General features: G+C 36.9%; 1 protein-coding gene across 2 annotated transcripts; it reads right to left on the reverse strand.

Moving 5' to 3' along the window:
• Positions 1-5523: 5523 nt before the first annotated feature.
• pcmt (protein-L-isoaspartate (D-aspartate) O-methyltransferase) lies at positions 5524-19362 on the reverse strand. Of its 2 annotated transcripts, none has more exons than XM_048206235.1 (8): positions 19178-19362; positions 16340-16444; positions 15936-15967; positions 15749-15853; positions 13880-14000; positions 12850-12935; positions 10140-10357; positions 5524-7979 (listed from the first exon to the last, which is right to left on the reverse strand). In XM_048206235.1, the coding sequence occupies exons 1-7, from the start codon at positions 19341-19343 to the stop codon at positions 10178-10180; spliced, it is 795 nt and encodes a 264-aa protein (XP_048062192.1). In that variant the 5' UTR covers positions 19344-19362; the 3' UTR covers positions 5524-7979; positions 10140-10177. The 2 variants fall into 2 exon arrangements, with proteins under 2 accessions (XP_048062192.1, XP_048062191.1); XM_048206234.1 differs by having other exon boundaries at positions 10188-10357; positions 19178-19357.
• Between the last annotated feature and the right edge of the window lie 615 nt (positions 19363-19977).

The raw sequence follows: 19977 nt of genomic DNA on the forward strand, positions 1-19977 counted from the left end.
CAACGAGAATATTTTTGGAGCGCCAAAAAAACAAAATAACGACTTATATAGTGATGGCCGATTTCAAAACACTGCTTCATGAAGCATCGGAGCATAAATGAATCAGTGTATCGAATCATGATTCAGATCGCGTGTCAAACTGCCAATGGCTGAAATCACGTGACTTTGGCGCTCCGAACAGCAGATTCGATACACTGATTCATTGTGCTCCGATGCTTCCTGAAGCAGTGTTTTGAAATCGGCCATCACTAAATAAGTCGTTATTTAGTTTTTTTGGCGCTAAGTAAGTAATAAATGACAGAATTTTCATCTTTGGGTGAACTAACCCTTTAAGCTTATTTGATTCTATGTATAAACAAAATATTTCCACCAGCCTCAGACAAGGCTGCAAAGCAGCATTTTGATTAAATTGTGGAATAAAACAGCAGATTAATTGAATTGCATCAAAATCAGACTGACAGACTTCAATCCTTTAAAGGATTAGTTCACTTTCAAATTCAAATTAGCCCAAGCTTTACTCACCCTCAAGCCATCCTAGGTGTATATGACTTTCTTCTTTCTGATGAACACAATCAGAGAAATATCCTCATGCATCCAAGCTTTATAATGGCAGTAAACGTTACCAAACTAGTATGAGCTGAAGAAAGTGTCTCCATCCACATCCATCCATCATAAACATATTCCACACGGCTCCAGGGGGTTAATAATGGCCTTCTGAAGGAAAGCGATGCATTTGTGTAAAGAAAAAATATCCATATTTAACAAGTTATGAAGTAAAATAGCTAGCTTCCGCCAGACCACCTTCCGTATTCAACTTAGGAAGAAAGCCTAAAACTCTAGCAGTTCAAAAAGCTAGATATTTTACTTCATAACTTGTTAAATATGGATATTTTTTTTTACACAAATGCATTGTTTAGCTTCAGAAGACCTTTGTTAAAAAGCTCAGATGCATCAGGATATTTATTATTATTTCTCTGATTGTGTTCATCAGAAAGAAGAAAGTCATATACACCTAGGATGGCTTGAGGGTGAGTAAAGCTTCGGGTCATTTTCATTTGAAAGTGAACTAATGCTTTAAGACATAAATGATGTTGACATTTAAACTCATTTACATTTTAAAAGAGAGAACATTATGTGAATAAATGTCTTGTCTTTAACACCTCTGTGTGCTGTGTTATAGATGCCAAATTGAATCAATCATAATACAGTAAGTGTAATTTCCTATGTTTTGCAACATTTATTAAATTCAAATACAGTTTAAGAATGTTATTAGCCCCTAGTGTAGACTTTACGTTCTGGTTCAAGTAAGAAATTACGAACGGCTGGTGCAACCCTACCCTTGAGAGCTTCCATCCTTCAATGCTGATAATACATAACCAGGGTGTTCAGAATTACTTGAAAACTACAGGCAGGTGTGCTGGAGCAGGGCTGGAATGTAACTCTGTGGGTAGTTAGTTCTTCAAGAGCAGGATTGACTACCAGTGATCTATTGATTACTTGTAAGTGTTCTTGCTGTTGGTATCCCCTTGAGTGCAAAATGACACAACTATCTCTCCTCTATAGTATGCCAAATTAGGTAAGTCTATCTCAAATCATGGTACCTTGAAAATTTGAAAATAAAATTTCAAACATGAATGGCACCCTATTTCTGTACATTTGTATGTTATTTTGGTGGTCGGGGGAGCATCTAATTTTGCCCACCAACCATTGCATTATGGAAGATGAGGGATTTGCAGTGATGCAGATGTGACCACAATAAAGTGGTCCATTAATGTGGTATAAAATAAAGTATGTCCAAATGCTGGCATACTGGCTTGCATACTTAAGAGTACTTGTCGTTGAAGGGAGAGAACTTGGTTTTAGCTTTATTTTTTATTTTTTAATGCAGCATGATACACCTAAAGCTTGATACTTTTCCATCTGTATGATCTTAAATGAGATTTACAGTATCACAGAACATTTTTCTGTTTAATTTGGGAGAATGTCTGAAAAATCAGCCTTAATTGGATATACATTTAAACCATTATGTTTCTGTATCCTTACATGAACATATACTTGACATTATTTGTCATTATGTGGAATACAGGTTTAATTATTAGAAGTATTGGTGCCATCTTAAACGTTCTAGATTGGAACTTTACAATTAAAAACAGACCAGGACAAGAATTCCTTGGTTTAAAAAATATGGCCTTATATCAGAGAATATCTGGTTAGTACTTAATGACTTTTAATGTGGTTTGTATGGCTTACTGTGATATTAAATAGTCTGTATGATCAGTGTAATTGTGCTAAAATGTTTTGAAACTATAAAATATATATGATTGCAAAAATTTCACATTATATTTGAATAATCTTGGAGAAATACATTTAAAAAATCTATTAAAATGTGGACCAACTATACCAGTATCCAGACTTTTCTTCTGTTTTGCATTTAGTCACATGCGTGCACACATAAATGCTTGTGAAAAACCAAAGTTTCAGATCAATGTTTGCCAGCATGGTCTAATGATGATTCAATCTGATCACTCTGCTCACAATACATATCGTTTCAAAGCAGCTTTACAGAAAAATGCATGTTTCTACATTATAATTTAGAGTAATCTGTTATCCATATGTTAAAAATGTACAGTTCTAAGATAATACAAATCATGCAGATTGCTAATATCATTTATTCAATTTGGCAGAAACAATGATCCTCATTAAAGCAATTATTACAAGTTGTGATCATAATGATTACAATATATAGAAAATTTGGCAGTTGTCATGTATGTTAATTCAGATTTGGCGTCATCTGAAGTCCTCGCAGGGATTGGTGCCATCTAGCTAAATTCGGTGAAGAGCCGATAAGTTGTCTAGAACGATTTTGAAAAAAGTAAATTTTTAAAATTGAAACCATGGTATGCATTCAAATTTAGTTTCTAGGCCTTATTGTAGAAACCTTATTAGTATAAATAAGTTTCAGCTGTTGGAGGCGCTAGAGGGTTTTAGAAAGAGACTCCAAATTTGCTATGGTAAATGTTTAAATTCTCTTTTATCTGTGTGCCAAATTTCATAACTTTTCTTTGTACTTTTCTATGGGCTGGTATAGACATGTCCTTAATAAAAAAAAGTGCATTTGCATAAATTTGAAAAGTTTGTAATGGAGTTTGTTTAGTTTAAGGTGCGTGGATTACAATACGTAAATATGCCTGTAAGTGGGGCTAGATTTTGTTATTCTCTGTCATTTTAAAAGTTTAAAAAACTAGCTTATTTAGACAGCAGTGCATCCAGACAGCCATTCATGCAATACAGTAATTAAGTTTTAGTGTCTAATAATTCTACACGAAAGGGTGACCCAACATATTACCAAACATTTCTATCATACAAAAGTAAAAAATGTGCTTGATATCCTACTGTAACAACAGTATTCATCCTTGTTTAGAATGTTTATCTGTTCATTCATTGTTTCGGACCACCAAGGCAGCAGCCACGACTGCCCAGAGCATGCCTTGTGCAATGTTGTCCGATGTTTTAGATAGATAAGCTACTGGACGATAAAGTGTGCCATGTTCCTGGGCCAATATCCCAGCTGCATAGGCACCCACTCTCATGCACATACAGGTGAAAAGGTTGTAGTATTAATTGCTTGACGCAGGGTTTTGTCATACAAAGCAGTCCAGTATCCATGCCCTGTATGGTTTATAAGTCCCAGAAAATTCTACATTTGCTAGATTGTGGCTTGTTTAGTAAATCTCTTACCAGCTCCACTCTGCCTGGAGAGATTCTCTTTTGTCTTTCAGAGATAACGTGTCCCAGATAAGAGACTTACTGTTTTACCCACTGCAGTTTCTGTCTTGATGCTTTGAACCCTGCCTCTGCCAGCACATTGCAGACAATAATGGAGGCTTGTTCACAGTCTTGTGCTGACAAAGCTGAGATGAGTAGGTCTTCTGCATACTGTAGCAAGCACGTAGTTGGTGGTAGGTTGATGATGCTAAGGGTTTTGTGTACGACTGCAGAGAACACAGAGGGCAAATCAACGTAGCCCTGAGGAAGATGTGTCCAGGAATATTGATGACCTTTAGCAGCGGCTGTCTCTCTCTGGCTAAGGGAACATTGAAAAACTTAAGTGAAGCCTGAGAAATAAGAAAATATTAAGTTTGTACAGTCTGATTGTACAGCCAGCCTCGGGCCAATGTGTCTTGCACTGAGGAGAGGCTTCCGTCGGGCCACTCCGCCATAAAGCCCCAACTGGTGGAGGGCTGCAGTGATGGCTGACTTTCTACAACTTTCTCCCATCTCCCGACTGCATCTCTGGAGCTCAGCCACAGTGATCTTTGGGTTCTTCTTTACCTCTCTCACCAAGGCTCTTCTCCCCTGATAGCTCAGTTTGGCCAGATGGCCAGCTCTAGGAAGGGTTCTGGTCGTCCCAAACATCTTCCATTTAAGGATTATGGAGGGCACTGTGCTCTTAGGAACCTTAAGTGCAGCAGAAATTTTTTTGTAACCTTGGCCAGATCTGTGCCTTGCCACAATTCTGTCTCTGAGCTCTTCAGGCAGTTCCTTTGACCTCATGATTCTCATTTGCTCTGACATGCACTGTGAGCTGTAAGGTCTTATATAGACAGGTGTGTGGCTTTCCTAATCAAGTCCAATCAGTATAATCAAACACAGCTGGACTCAAATGAAGGTGTAGAACCATCTCAAGGATGATCAGAAGAAATGGACAGCATCTGAGTTAAATATATGAGTGTCACAGCAAAGGGTCCGAATACTTAGGACCATGTGATATTTCAGTTTTTCTTTTTTAATAAATCTGCAAAAATGTCAACAATTCTGTGTTTTTCTGTCATTATGGGGTGCTGTGTGTACATTAATGAGGAAAAAAAAAAAGAACTTAAATGATTTTAGCAAATGGCTGCAATATAACATAGAGTGAAAAATTTAAGGGGATCTGAATACTTTCCATACCCACTGTATGTATATACTGTTTGTGATCATATCAGACAAAACCTGTCAGCCACAATTAAGGGCCTAAGACAGATTTGTGGAACTCATTTGTGCTTATTTGGCCTGCTCTTCATAGAAACAATTGTGGTGGCAATCTGACAGATTCTCCTTAAGGCATACTGAGAAGTGAAAACAAATGTGGTTGAATTCTCAACATCTCAAGTCCATAAAGAAATAATAACATAATTATGGTGATGAGTGGGTCTGGGAATGTCAAAGAATACAGATTTTTGTGAAGTGTTAAGTCTCCAAGAATCAGGTCTCTGTACTAATCATTTGAGAATTGTATAAGCACTTTAAATAAGTGAAACATTATAATTAAAATTCTCTATGGAGAAAACAAATAGAATTTTTTTTCTTGATCCCAACTGTTGCACTCTATTCAGGTTCAACACACCCGGAAGTAACATGTTAAGCTAATCAACACAATGAAAATTGAATCATATGAAGTAGCATAATCATCATTTGTTTGTAAACTGTGAAACATTTCATACTGTGAGATTCTGTGAAAGAAGAGACAAGAGAATGAACCGATCATTGCTTAGCAGTGAGTTTATTCATTAAAAGCCGTTTGTGCGTGCAGGTAACACACAAACATGCACAGAGAATTGGCATTGAAAACCGCTTACAATCAAAGCGACCACTGAAGGTTTAGCTCAATCCTGTATGCAAGTGTGGATCTGAATGGTACTTTACTTGCTTCACACGTTAGATAATAGAGACAAGCTTATTTTGAGTTCTGCAGTGATGTGAAACGCATTTCATAAGAGTGAGCAGTAAGCATTGCTACACTTGTGACCCAACTCTGCTCATATCATTCCAAGCCTGTGTGATTTTCTTGCATCTGTGAAATTCACAATGAGATGTTTGGCAGAATGTGCAAGCTTCTGTTTTCCATATGGTGATTTTTGCTGGCGAGCTCAAAGGACAAACAGGGTTTCTGCGGGTCTTGAATTCATAAAGTTATGGCATTAAATGTTGCATGCACTGCATTTACTTGAGATGCAAATGTAAAATTAAGTCTTACACAACAGGAACAATGAGTCAATGAGTTACGAAAAATGTATTTTTCTGAGCAAATTGGCAGATATTTGTTCTTGTTTTAATTTCACAGAAAACAACACTATATTTTGTCATTTTGCATTTCAAGTAAATGTATCTGCATTTAAGAATCGTTATACAGTTGCACTGGAAAACGACAAAAATACTAAGGAAAAACACCACTTTTTTGTTTGATCAGAAGGTACAGTAAAATATATATTCTAGTGGTTGGGAGCAGAGTGATTGAAGCTACTTTCGCTTTGTAAAATGAATTAAAAAGTAGCTAATATCTGTTGGAAGTTGTATTTTCAAACTCTGAAGTGTTGCTAATAGAACTCATTGACATTTACATTTGGGGAACATATTGATGTATTGTTTTCTCTACTTGGTCTTAAAATTGGCCTTCATAAAACTGGCAGAAACCCTGAAAAAGTACCACAAAAGCAGTCCATACAAATAATGCACTATAATCCAAGTCTTCAAAAAATGTTACCTTCCCCTTCTGCCACAGCTCTCAAGTCTCACATTTATTATACTTGCCAAGAGCATGAGAACCAATGTTGTTTGGGGCCAACAACATCAAATTTGGTATGATTTAAGGCTGCAATGTTGAATTTAACAAGAATCTTAACAGTATAAAACATCATCCACTTTCATAATGTGGAAAAGCGTCTCCTTTTGTGTTTCACAGAACAGAAAATATTACGGGGCAGAAACGACACGAGTAAATGATGACAAAATAGTTATTTCGGGTGAACTACCCCTTTTCACTCTGAAGTTGATTTCTAAATTTTAAATTCATACATGTAAACTAGTTCAGACTGCAAAGTCTGATTGGAATATTTTTTACAAACACCCGCTGCAAAATTCCCATAAACGCACACCTGTAGCTGACCAGTCTATATTAATGTTGCTGTTTGGCAAGCGTAAACAGCTTAATATTTTGAGCTAATGGATTATATTACTTGCCAGAAGAGTTTATTTTCTTTTTACATTGTTATAATTAATAAATGTACATTGGTGTCTCTTACAATATTGCTGTTGCTGCCTCTATAAACAATTTGTACATTCCGTTCTCTGGAATACCCGAATGTGATTGGTTAATGGCAGCATTCTGTGGTTTGTACATATTTTAGTGAATAATTGACCCAGACAACCAATTTCTCATGTTCTGCACTTCTCACTAATTAAAGTAATTTCAACTTTTCAATACTTTGTCCATTTATTTGGTAAGCAATCATCCAGGAATAATAGTTCTGCCAGCTGACTGCATATTACCCACACGAAGCCATTCGAGACCACGGTTAAAGAGGTTTGCTTTGAATCAGACCTAAGAACATCCCTTCTAAATCATTCAAACACATGACCTCTCATGGCATATTGCTTTACTCTAGAATCTTTAGAATTATCCAGTGCACAGTGGTTTATTCTGCCTGGGCAGCACATGCTTCAGCTGAAAACACAAGCCGCTACTATTAAAATGAATTTGTAGAGCAAAGAGATCCCTACACATTATGTAGCAGTGAATTATGTTTTAATAACAGGCTGGATTCAGCACAAAGGCCGACCCTGTGTTGTGTTTACAATACGCTGAGATGCATGAACAATCCAATTGACTGTAATACTGAAGTCATCACAAGAATAAGCACCTGCACATCAAAAAAGAAAAACGAAAAGAAAAAGAAAAAAAAAGCATTCACGCAATTCTCAAACTGCAGGCATGAAAATCTCAGCACAAAGCCCAATTCCACTTTTTTCCTTTTTAAATAAAAGAATCTGATCGATAAATCCATCTTTCACGACCATCAGACTGTCACGGGTATGGAAATAGAGCATTTATACAAGCTCTCCTCAGTGAAGTCCATTTGGATGTTTGTGTGTGTGTGTATGTGTGTGTGCGTGCATGTGGTGCGATGAGTATTGCCAGATCGTCCTTTCAAAGTTCATCCCTATAAAAAACAAAAAAAACACAGAAAACAAATGTTATTACGAACATCAAAGATGCATAAAGATACATAACACAAAACATCACCACTGACATGTGCATACTTGTATAAACACAACTCGTGCAAAAATTAGTTTCAGCAATCTTGGAGGTATCAAGGTGCAATATAGGCTGTGTTCAAACTGCAGGCAATTCGTTTTTCAAATCCAATCTTTAGGACTGCACTTTGCCTCTGATGAAAGGATTCAGAGAGTGCACTTGATATCTGGTGTATCTACATTGGTCGCTATGGTAATGATGTAGGCGACAATGCGATGCCAAGAGACTTCCTCCTACAAAAACTGACAGTAGAAACTGATTGCATTTTTCCTCTACTTTTGCATCATCCAATAAAGGACACAATATTTTACACATTCACTTCTACACACTACTGCTTACTGTATATAAAAGACGTCTAAAGATGTCTAAAGAGCCCTGGGTATACTTTACATAGTATACTATACTTTATACGTTTTTTCTTTAGTAACAGTTCGAACGCACCGCCTTACAAAGTATACTTCATTTAACTTGTGTGCGTACACCGGCGTTCGGTGTATGCGTAGTTTTGAGCAATCTCTCGGCAGGAGTTAAAACCCATGTTAACATCTTTGTATTCTTTCATGCTAGAGTTGTGCAAATTAGGGTACTTTCTAACCTCCTTGCACAATCTTTCGTCTAAGTAGGCCTCCATTGTCGCTGTAGCTTGCATGTGTTCTGGTCTGTTTTGTTTTGCAGTTTTTCTTTGACTACCTTGTGAATCAACACCCAGGGCACAATTGCCACCTTGTTGATAAACTAATTGTTGCAAAAAAATTAAATGTGCGACCTGCGCTTGTATAGTACGTGTGTACTCTTCCAACGACGAAATTCATGTCGTGTATACTGTACGCTGACCTTCGCATACCAAGTGTGCCACACAGGTCCTGTAAAGTAAAGCCAAAGCGTCTCAATCGCCCCCAGGTGGCTGGATGCAGTATAGGTCATAAACCCCGCCCTCTCCATGTAATGTAATGGGACATGAGAAACTAAACAGTCAAATTACACGTCAATTTTTTTTTTTCCCAAAGATGGATTGTCATTTTAAGCAGTTTTTTATAACGCTAGTGTGATTAAAGTGTTCGTTCTTTAATTAGTTTGTTTTAAGTTAGTTATTTGATGCTATAAAATGTGGGTTTTGACGTCATGATTGACAGCTTCTCTAAGCGAAGTAGTCACTGAAGCAGCAACAGACTTTTTTCTGGATCTTCGGGAGGAGATTGGTAGCTTTAACTTCTATTTCTACATTTCCAGAATTGTTTATTTCACACCGACATAATGAGTTGTTCTGCAGTATTAACTGATTCTGCAGGACCTTGATATCACGGCTCCACTTCACGCTCACTACTGCGCAGACTCGAGACTCAAGATGTCAGCGCCATATTGGCACTCTCGCAGCTTCACTTACTACAATGGAAGAGAGTGAAGGTGTGTCGTCTGTGTCGCGTATGCGTAAAAGAGTGAAGTATACTTTGGGCTTAAAGGGGGGAAATTTGAACACTAAATTAGCTGTGCAATTGTGCTAGGGTCAATAACTAATGTCTCAAATTATGACAACACTGCAATCAATCTAATTAAATTGTAACTGATTTCAGGAATGTTCAGACTTTTGTAGCTTCCCACATTAAGATTTAAGTGATGTCATGATGGGTTAAAGTGTTAAAGCTGCCAATACTATATTGAATGAAAGATTTCTCTGGGTTTTTTGCTGTTCAGACTACAAAAACCAAACCAGATTTGACTCTGATCTGCCTTAAAAACTAATCGGATTTGAGCCGCCAGAGTGAACAAAGCCATAATACCAAGTCTAAACGGGTTTTGATGTGTTCATGCTTTCATGTCTCATCATTCAGAAAGCATTTTTGAGGGGAAAAAACAAAAACAAACTCAAGCCCATTCCAGCAGTTAATGGCAAACCGGAAATTTAAAATATTATAATATGGTTTTTGGTCAAATCAGGCTGGAGGGTTAAAGTCCAAAAAACCAAAAAACACAAAAACTGTGCAGCTGTTCATCATGGAATGGAGCAGCAAAAAAGATGACAAGCGGCAAACACATCCTCTGTCTGCTCCGTACCACACTGTTTCACCTGTGCCCTAGAAGAGAGAGGGGACAGAGGACAGGAAATCACTTCCACCTTGACCACTGCTTGTCTTTGTCTGTTAAAGGCACGTAAATCACGCCCATCAGTGGTTTCATTTTGGTACTGCCATCCTCCAATTTGTCATACTGCTCCAACATCTGATTTCCTCCAGCTGGGCCGACGGGCAGAATGAGACGGCCACCTGGCTTTAGCTGGTCCAACAACTGTAACGCAAACAAATACACATACACGTGAATCTCACCAAACCAAGAACAAGTCATATTTAACCCTGAAATCATAAGAAAGAAATACACGCATAACACTGATGGAAAAATAATGAGAATGACTACCGAGTATAATCAAAATTCCTTTAAGACAATTCATTTCACTCAGCGGCCATCTCTGAAACGCCTCTCGGGCAGCTATTTCAGTCATGCAAGTACAGCTTCTATCTCTTTTAATGGGGAAACATCAAATTCTCCAAAGCTGTTCACCAAGGTAATGATCAAATTTCATATGTGAAATCACCAATGAAATCTGACAACAACTGTGTCATAAATTTTATTTCTAAATCGCTCAAATCATGACAAAAAAAACAAAACTAAACTGTATTTTCCAGGCTGGACCAGCCAATGCGCAAGTGCAGTCATAAGCGTGCATCTCTGAACAATGACTGTTTCTATAGCAACTGGAGCTTTACCAATCACCGACTGGCTCTTTTATTTAGAAGGCGGGACTTAGCCATATTGTGTGTTGCACTTTCTCCCATTCATAGTAATATGAGTGTACCATCTTTGTACAGTGGTGGTCAGAATTATTGGCACCCTTGGTAAATATGATCAAAGATGACTGTAAAAATAAATCTGCATTGTTTATCCATTTGACCTTTAATTCATAAAATTGGCAAAAATCTAACCTTTCATTGAAGAAAAAGAATTGGGGGGGCAAAACATGTTGGCCACAATTATTGGCACCCCTAGAATATTTTATGAGTAAAATATCTCTGAAGTATATTCCCATTCATATTTACATTTTTTGGCACACCAGGGTGATCATGAACATGGAATGAGTCCAGCAATGACTTCCTGTTCCACAGAAGTATAAACAAGAGGAAACACAAAGGCCAAATTCCCTTAATTATTCATCACAATGAGTAAAACCAAAGAATATAGTTCTGATGTGCAGCAAAACGATTGTTGAGCTTCACAAAATAGAAAGTGGCTGTAAGAAAATAGTTAAAGCATTGAAAATCCCCATTTCCACTATTGGGGCAATAATTAAGAAGTTCCAATCAACTAAAGATGTTACAAATCTGCCTGGAAGAGGACGTGTGTCTAAATCATCCTAATGCACGGTGAGGAGGAGAGTTTGAGTGGCCAAAGACTCTCCAAGGATCACAGCTGGAGAACTGCAGAGATTAGTTGAGTCTTGAGTCTCAGAAAGCCTAAAAAAATATCAAAGAGCACCTACATCCCCTCAAGTTGTTCGGGAGTGTTTCAAGAAAAATCCTCTGCCCTCATCCAGAAACAATCTCCAGCATATTCAGTTGTCAGATAAGACTGAAACTTCAAGCCAGCTTCTATGGTCAGATGAAACTAAAAAAGAGCTTTTTGGCAGCAAACCCACCAGTTGGGTTGTGAACTGAAGAGAAGAAGCACCAACATTTTCTCTAAACAATCTGTAGAGATTCTGTAGGAAGGAATGGTCTCTGATCTCTTGTCAGGTGTTCTCTAAACTCATCAGGCATTATAGGAGAAAACTCAGAGCAGTTTTCTTGGCAAAAGGAGGTTGCAAAAAGTATTGAATAAAAGGGTGCCAATAATTGTGGCCAACGTGTTTTGGAGAAAACCATTTATTTCATAATGTGATTTTTTTCCCCCCACTTTCAATTCTTTTCCTTCAATGAAAGGTTATAATTTTGCCAATTTTATTAATTAAAGATCAAAAGGATAAAAATGCAGATTTATTTTTTAATGGTACAGCCATCTTTGATCATATTTACCAAGGGTGCCAATAATTCTGACCACCACTGTATATCTAAAGTCTTTGGTATAATGGAAATCACACACACACAGACACACACACACAAAAGTTAAATGTCCAGAGGCATTACAAAATGGGAATTTTGGGGAAATATGTGCTTAATTGACGTGGAAAGAGAGAAAAATTAAAAATAAAAATAATAATCACAAAGCCAAAAATTGTAATTGGTCCTAAACAAGGCTTTATTTCCTTGATGCAAAATATAATTTCTTTCTTTCTTTTTTTTATTTTGGGGTGGAATATGAAATGGATGCTTTTTCTTTAAATTTAACCACACAGGAACAAGACAGCAACCCACTGATTTCAAGCAGAAAAAAAACTTGCATTTAGAATATTGTTGGAATATGCTAGACCTCAAAGGGATAGTTCACCCAAAAATGAACATTAATTATTCATACTCGTATTGCTCCAAACCTGTATAACATCCTTTTTTCTGCGGAACACAAAAGAAAAGATTTTGGAAGTCATTAGACTTCACTGATTTTCATTTTATGGGCTTTTTTTTTTTTTTTAATTGTGTTCCAAAGAAGAACAAAAAAGACAAAAATACGGAACATGTCTCAGATGCAGGCTGAGTAAATGATGGCAGAATTTTAATATGTGGGTGAATTATTCCTTTAAAGTTAAGGTACAAATATGGCTTGGTATCAAAGTGTATTCAAAGGAAACTTACTGCTTGTGGCACTGTGGGAGCTGCAGCTCCGACATGTATGGCGTCATAAGGTGCTTCTTCTGGAAAGCCCATTCTTCCATCTCCAACTGCACACACATATACATACAGACAACATTACACAACAACATAGCTGAGCCCATATAATTATTCTGTTCTGGCCCTATAGTGTACTGCCTCTCTCTGAATATAACTGTCTGCTAAATAACAAATAACTAATCTTCGGGACATGCGTATGAGCAAGTGAAAACATTAATTTTTCAAATAGTTAAGAGAAAGTTAGTTACTTTGCTTCATGACCATGTGGCCCTGTGCAGGTGTATAAATGATGTCACATCTTGTCACATGATATTGACCGCATGACTTGATCCAAAATGGTCCCTTATTGGTTACTCCGAATGACATAAATGAAATTAATTTTTTCTGGACATTCTTTCTCATAACAAAGCAACGACTTCTACACATAACTGTAATACCATTTTGCACTAAGTTAATATATGATGTTATAAAATATGTCAGAATAAAAAATATATACATTCATTTCATTTTAAAATATTTTAATCACAAATGAAATGGCTGTATTGGCCTTTGGACAGTTAAACCGAATGATCTTTTTACACTTTAAAATCTTTAAAAAACCTTTATATGTAGCAAAATATAATTAAAACCTTTTGGGTTCAATAAAGTGATCTAGTTGTACTACCTTACATACTTTGGATGTCATATCTTTGTTTTGGCCTTTGGACAGAAAAATGATCCATCACGTCATTGACCCACATACAAAAAGTCCTGTATTTGTTCAGTTCAGTACGGGGATACAGATACACGAACAGTCGCAGCTGTAGTACATTATAATGTTCTGATGTTTAAACTAGGTTATAATATAAAATTAACTTATATTTAAACAGAAAAACAGTATTAACTGTTGGCCAATCAATATCAGCCAGAATTTAAATATTGTTGCATACCTAAAAAGTTAACACATTATAGAGCACATCATGTAAAACAGCCAAAAACAAAGTTGTAGACCAACCAATGAGTCTGATTCTCCCTGAAGAGATCAAACTAGGGTCGTCCTTCTTTACATTAGTTACAGAATCTTCCACCAGCTCCTTTATGTGATCAATGCCAATCACCTTCCCCCTCGGCCCAACCTGTAACACACAACACATCCGCTGTAATGCAAAACTACTGTCACACTATGGAGATCCAAAATGCCAGAAGTAAAAAAAAAAATGTTTTTTTCAACAAAATGTAGGCATGATTTTTTTTTTCTTTGTATTGAATTCCTATTTTTTCATCCATATCTAATAAAAGAATTATTATATTTATTAATTTTTACGTGAATCCCTTTCCCATTTCAGGAACTTCATAGGAACTACTCAGTTTTTGCATATAACATTTTTTGGAGTGGCTGCAGCCTGTGATTGGTCAAACACACATGGTGAACCACCCCAAAAAAGAATGTGTAACTTTGTTACTCAGAGGATTGGGATAATTCTATACCACTAATTATGGAGAAGCATTCCAACAAGTGGACAGACAGCAAGGTACAAGCATTATTAAGCATTTGCTTGATGAAGCAAATCCAGAGAGAATATGACTTGCTAGGGTGCAACGATTGTGGTTTCAGCGGTGCCTGTAACTTTGACTATCTTGTTATTAAACAAGTTAATTCCTGCTTGTGTGTGTGTGTGTGTGTATGTGTGTGTGTGTTTGGGGGGGTGGGGGGATTGCGCCATTGCATTATTGTGGGTATTATGGGAGTAGCTGGATATTATGGTGTGCAAATTGTCTAATAGTATATGGGTTGGTTGGGTGGATGGAGGTTTTGATTGTAGCCACCCCTCTCCCTTTGTTTTTTATTGTTTTGTTGTAAATTTTGTAATGCCTTATTATATTGTTGTTTCTTTTTTTCCCCTCAATGAACATTTGATCACAAAAAAAAAAAAAGGGTGCAATGATCATCTTAGATTTGCATGTTGCTTTTACAACTTGCACATTCATAATGAGTAACAAAAGTGCAGCTCTGATTCTGCAACCCTCCATCATTTTGTTATGTTTTTGCTATCGTATAATGTATAGAAACAACAGACACGTGATTCCAGAATCACTATATGCATGAATATGTATTTATTTGTATGTATTTATTTATTGCAATAATGAATATAGAAAAATAAAAGGAAAAAGGAAGATAAAAAGGACTATAGACTACATAAATGAAAGAAAGAATAAAGAAATAATATAATAAATAATAAGAAAAGCAGTAATATATAAATTGCAGGAATAAATAATTGAATTTTTAAAGAAATCAATAAGAAGAACATTAATAATAATAAAAAATATAATAGCTCAGCACTAAATTCTGTGAAAACTGTTTTTTTGTTTTGTTTTTTGGTATTTAGCCATGTGTTCATTTATTTTTGCAGATTTGGCCCTCCATACCACACACGTTTAATGGGATAGTACACCCGAAAATGAAAACACTATTTACTCACCCTCAAGTTGTTCCAAAACTGTATGAATTTCTTTCCTCTGCTGAACACAAAAGATAATATTTTGAAGAACATGGGTAACCAAACAGTTGATTGGCCCCACTGAAAAAAAAAATACTATGGAAGTACTATGGGGACCATCAACTATTTGCTTACCCATATTCTTCAAAATATCTTCTTTTGTGTTCAGCAGAGGAAAGAAATTCATACAGGTTTGGAACAACTTGAGGGTGAGTAAATGATGACAGAATTTTCATTCTGGGCGAACTATCCCTTTAACTGTTCTAATGTAGGAAAGTAATTTATATGCTATGATTGTTTGCATTCCATTACTATACAATTAATTGAACAGAAATGTGAAAATCCTAAGCAATCCCATGTATGCCTTCAGAAATGAAGTGACTCACCATTCTGGCGAAGCAGACGGACAGGATACCGGAGCCTGATCCCACATCCAGAGCCTTTGCTCCTTCATACAGGTGATCATGGAGGAGCTCTAGAGCATATGCGTGCTACAGCACACAAATAAGTGTTCATCAGCACCTACCTCAAACAGGCCAATGACTGTACAAATATAAAGCTGTTTTAACTTACCATATGTGGTGCACTGATTGTTGCTTGGTAACCTGTACGAAATTACAAAACAAAAATTCATCCCAAAAAGAAACACATCAACAGAATCACCTGTGTCTACACTGGAAGGGACAGACAGCACACTGCACTGTAACAGCTTAAAGACGTCAAGACTGCTGCATATCACCTCTGAACATCAGCTTGAGACAAGCAATCCAATGATTAAATAAAATGCTTTTATTTCAGACATTCAAGGATAATAAATTGTCTGGATTAGCTGTGCATATCACCAAAAACAGAAACCGTCTAAATGTGTCTAAATGTGCTTTGGCCACATTGGATGCAAGAAGTGTAGACTATTGGAAGCAATACAGCTGTAGATGACATTGCGTTAACAAAATGATAACTCAAGACCAGGAACTTACCTATAGATTGTGGCGAGTCCATGTATGGATTACATCTGGAGAAATGGGCGCGGTCTGTGGCCAACATAACTTCATATACACGGTCCGATTTAATGATCCCATTCTCTGGACAAAAAACACAAACAAATTCACACTGGCAGGTTTATACCTGTTTAATATGCATAATTATTTATGTAAAATGTCCATTGTTTTTCAATGTCACTTCCAAGCGAATCCTTATTCATTTGCAGCTTCACAACACTTGGTCATTGTATATTGTAATTTTGTGAAAAAAGCAGTGTATCCTTTTGTGTTCCATGGAAAAAGGTTCTTAATCTGTTCCGTTTTGTTTTTGGTAAGTCAGTCATTCATTTTGAGGTATCGGAAATGATGGAGCAATAAAACCTTGTGGCATGCCAGAAATCCTACACTGGTATTCAAAACTTACACACACTATTAATAACAGTCTGTGCCTATTTAAACATAGTAAATACTACATATTTACACTCTCATACTAAGTTGAGAGCCCTTAAAGGGTTAGTTCACCCAAAAATAAAAATAATGTCATTTATTACTCACCCTCATGTCGTTCCATACCCGCAAGACCTTTGTTGATCTTCAGAACGCAAATTAAGATATTTTAGTTGAAATCTGATAGCTCAGTGAGGCCTGTATAGACAGCAATGACATTTCCTCTCTCAAGATCCATTAATGCACTAAAAACATATTTAAATCAGTTCATGTGAGTACAGTGGTTCAATATTAATATTATAAAGCGATGAGAATATTTTTGGTGTGCCAAAAAAACAAAATAACGACTTATTTAGTGATGGCCGATTTCAAAACACTGCTTCAGGAAGTTATGAATCTTTTGTGTCGAATCAGCGGTTTGGAACACCAAAGTCACGTGATTTCAGCAGTTTGGCGGTTTGACACGCGATCCGAATCATGATTCGACACAAAAGATTCATAACGCTCCAAAGCTTAATGAAGCAGTGTTTTGAAATTGGACATCATCGTTATTTTGTTTTTTTGGCGCACCAAAAATATTCTCGTTGCTTTATAATATTAATATTGAACCACTGTACTCACATGAACTGATTTAAATATGTTTTTAGTACCTTTATGGATCTTGAGAGAGGAAGTGTCATTGCTCCCTATGCAGGCCTCACTGAGCCATCGGATTTCAACTAAAATATCTTAATTTGTGTTCCGAAGATCAACAAAGGTCTTACGGGTGTGGAACGGAATGAGGGTGTGAACTAACCCTTTAACACATATTTATTTAACTTATTCACTTTCACTTTCTCAGGAGACAAAATGTAGCTGTGCCAGGCTAATTATTTGTAAAAGTCCAATGGGGGTGAAAACTGTATATTTAGGCACTGCAGCTCTGTCAAATGCCAAGCTAAACCTCTGACCTGGATTATCCGCAGGCATTTAAGCATTGTAAATCAATAGCTGCAGTAGTGACACTGCATTTCCACCATGACTCAATGCACATTATTAAACACTTATGGATGCTGATCAGGGAGGAAAGCCTGGGTGTGGTTAGCCAACCGGGCCGAGAACAGTTTGTAATCGTGTTGTGCCTTACCAGGCTCAAGTGGAAATTTAACAGGAACTGTTCTTAGAACCGTTCAGTCCCACAGAGGAAAAAAAGCTAGAATCCATGAGCTCTAGATTCTCTTGGAGAATCTGCAAGTAGACTAACCAAATACTTAATTACCTTTTTAATCCAAAGTGACCTTAATTACACAAACTGCAAAATGCAACAAAGAATTAAAACATGTTCCAGCACATAATGCTGAGAGAAACAATCAACTTCCACAGGCAGTTACAAGTTTAATTCTTAGGTTAGGAGTTTGTTCAAATCGCTAACCCTAAGTATCAGCAACAGTAACAGTGATACTTGTCTTAGCAAGCACCACTAAATATAGCACACTGACCACTTGACCTCAGAATAAAGCCAGGAGTTCAGGAGGACGGGTTACATGCCAGATGAGTATTATTAGTCTCTCTGGCCAATGGTCAACTGTTAGATTAGTTAAAAATACTAGTTTTATGAATAGATTAGATACATTCACTGAGATTGAGCCAAAAGCATACAATTATAATAACAAAATAAAATCACATTTTTGATTTCAGGATAACTAAATATTACATAAGGCATGTTGTGTGCAGCATTAATATCAGAGCTCAAAGTACTAAACTGAGTGACGTCATCATACAGTGACATTAACAGCATGTGGTGTGCCACGCCCACTGAATAACCCCAAATAAAAACAGCACATGCAAGCATTAAACAACGGATATTAACCATCTGGAAACTGTTTCTTGCTTTCTTATTGTAAACGAACTGCATATACCTGCAGGAACGAGTACATTCTAGATTCAATAGATAAACGTTAAAGGGTGCTACTGTGTAACCAATGTGAAGAAAACCCACCATATACATTTGTTCAGTCAAAGCAATGCAAAATATGAACCGACATAATGCATATATCACAACGATTATATAAAAAAAGAACAGACTATTTGCAGGTGGTGAGAGTGACGATCACATTAGACTGCTAGCAGCTAGCTAACAAAATGTCACAGAAGCACACTGTAAGTTTTAAACAGCAGTCATGTGCTTGTCTGAAATAATAACACACGCACGAACAACGGTGAGATGAAGTCATCTCATGCTATCCTAACACGCATCGGCGCACTTTCCCCTCAGATGTAACGCAATGCTAGTTCACACAGACGCGCACTTTCCCTCACTACGCTGACGTAAACAACCCCCGTTACTAAGCAAAACAGTAAGCATGACTGCTTTTGCTCTTTTTATCATGAAAAACGGGTTAAACTCACTGCGGAGGTTGTTGACGAGCTCTGCATGGCTCGCTCCTCCTGATTTCCAGGCCATTATTGAACACACTCTGCGGATCAGGTAGAGTGCGGCTGTCAGCGCCGCGCCTGCGCACACCGCTCTTCCGACGACGGTTACCACTTCTAGCACGGATACGTCACCAGACATGTCCTGTAACGCTCTTAACAACTCACTGCTGCGTCATTCATTCTGCACGATGTTTTCCCATATGAGCACATTTGTGTGCATTTTCAGGGTTTGGCAATTCTATCAGTAGATTCTCTCTGCTGTGCGCTGCCAGCAGAAGGAAAGCACGAGCGCATTATCAGGGTGACGTAAGGCATTATCAGGGTGACAGATTTGGTACGTTTTCTAAATGCGAAACGAAATAACGTTACATTTCTAAAACCAGTAGTGGAATGACGTAAGTGCTTTGGTTAAGCTGAGCTTTTCGCATTAGGGATCAGTAAGGCAGTGTAGTAAACATCATAGACATCATATGATGTCTATGGTAAACATACGAGTGTCTGCTTTCTTCTCTGATTTTTAATTTGATAAAATATGACGCAAAGTTATGCGTAACTTAATACGTCACTTCTTTTTTTTTTAGTCTATGGTCATCACAAGAAAAAAGTTTCTTTTTTTATCTTCACTTTATTAAGCTTTACTTAAAATGTAACTAATATTATAAAAAAATTAAAAATAAAAATATTACATTATTAATGCGCCGTGCAAAGCTAAAACTACTTGGGGAACAAGTGTTTTATCTTTTTGAAATTCTCTTTTATAATTATAAAAAATA

The sequence above is a fragment of the Megalobrama amblycephala genome, linkage group LG11 (genome assembly GCF_018812025.1).
Source record: "Megalobrama amblycephala isolate DHTTF-2021 linkage group LG11, ASM1881202v1, whole genome shotgun sequence".
Taxonomy (NCBI): domain Eukaryota; kingdom Metazoa; phylum Chordata; class Actinopteri; order Cypriniformes; family Xenocyprididae; genus Megalobrama; species Megalobrama amblycephala.

Coding starts and splice junctions, on each gene's coding strand:
- pcmt (XM_048206234.1), bottom strand. CDS start 19,343: ATGTCTGGTGACGTATCCGTGCTAGAAGTGGTAACCGTCGTCGGAAGA. Junction 14,001..15,748: donor CCGTCTGCTTCGCCAGAATG/GTGAGTCACTTC, acceptor TGTGTGTTACAG/GTTGGGCCGAGGGGGAAGGT. Junction 10,358..12,849: donor CTCCCACAGTGCCACAAGCA/GTAAGTTTCCTT, acceptor TTTGCGTTACAG/TTGTTGGACCAGCTAAAGCC.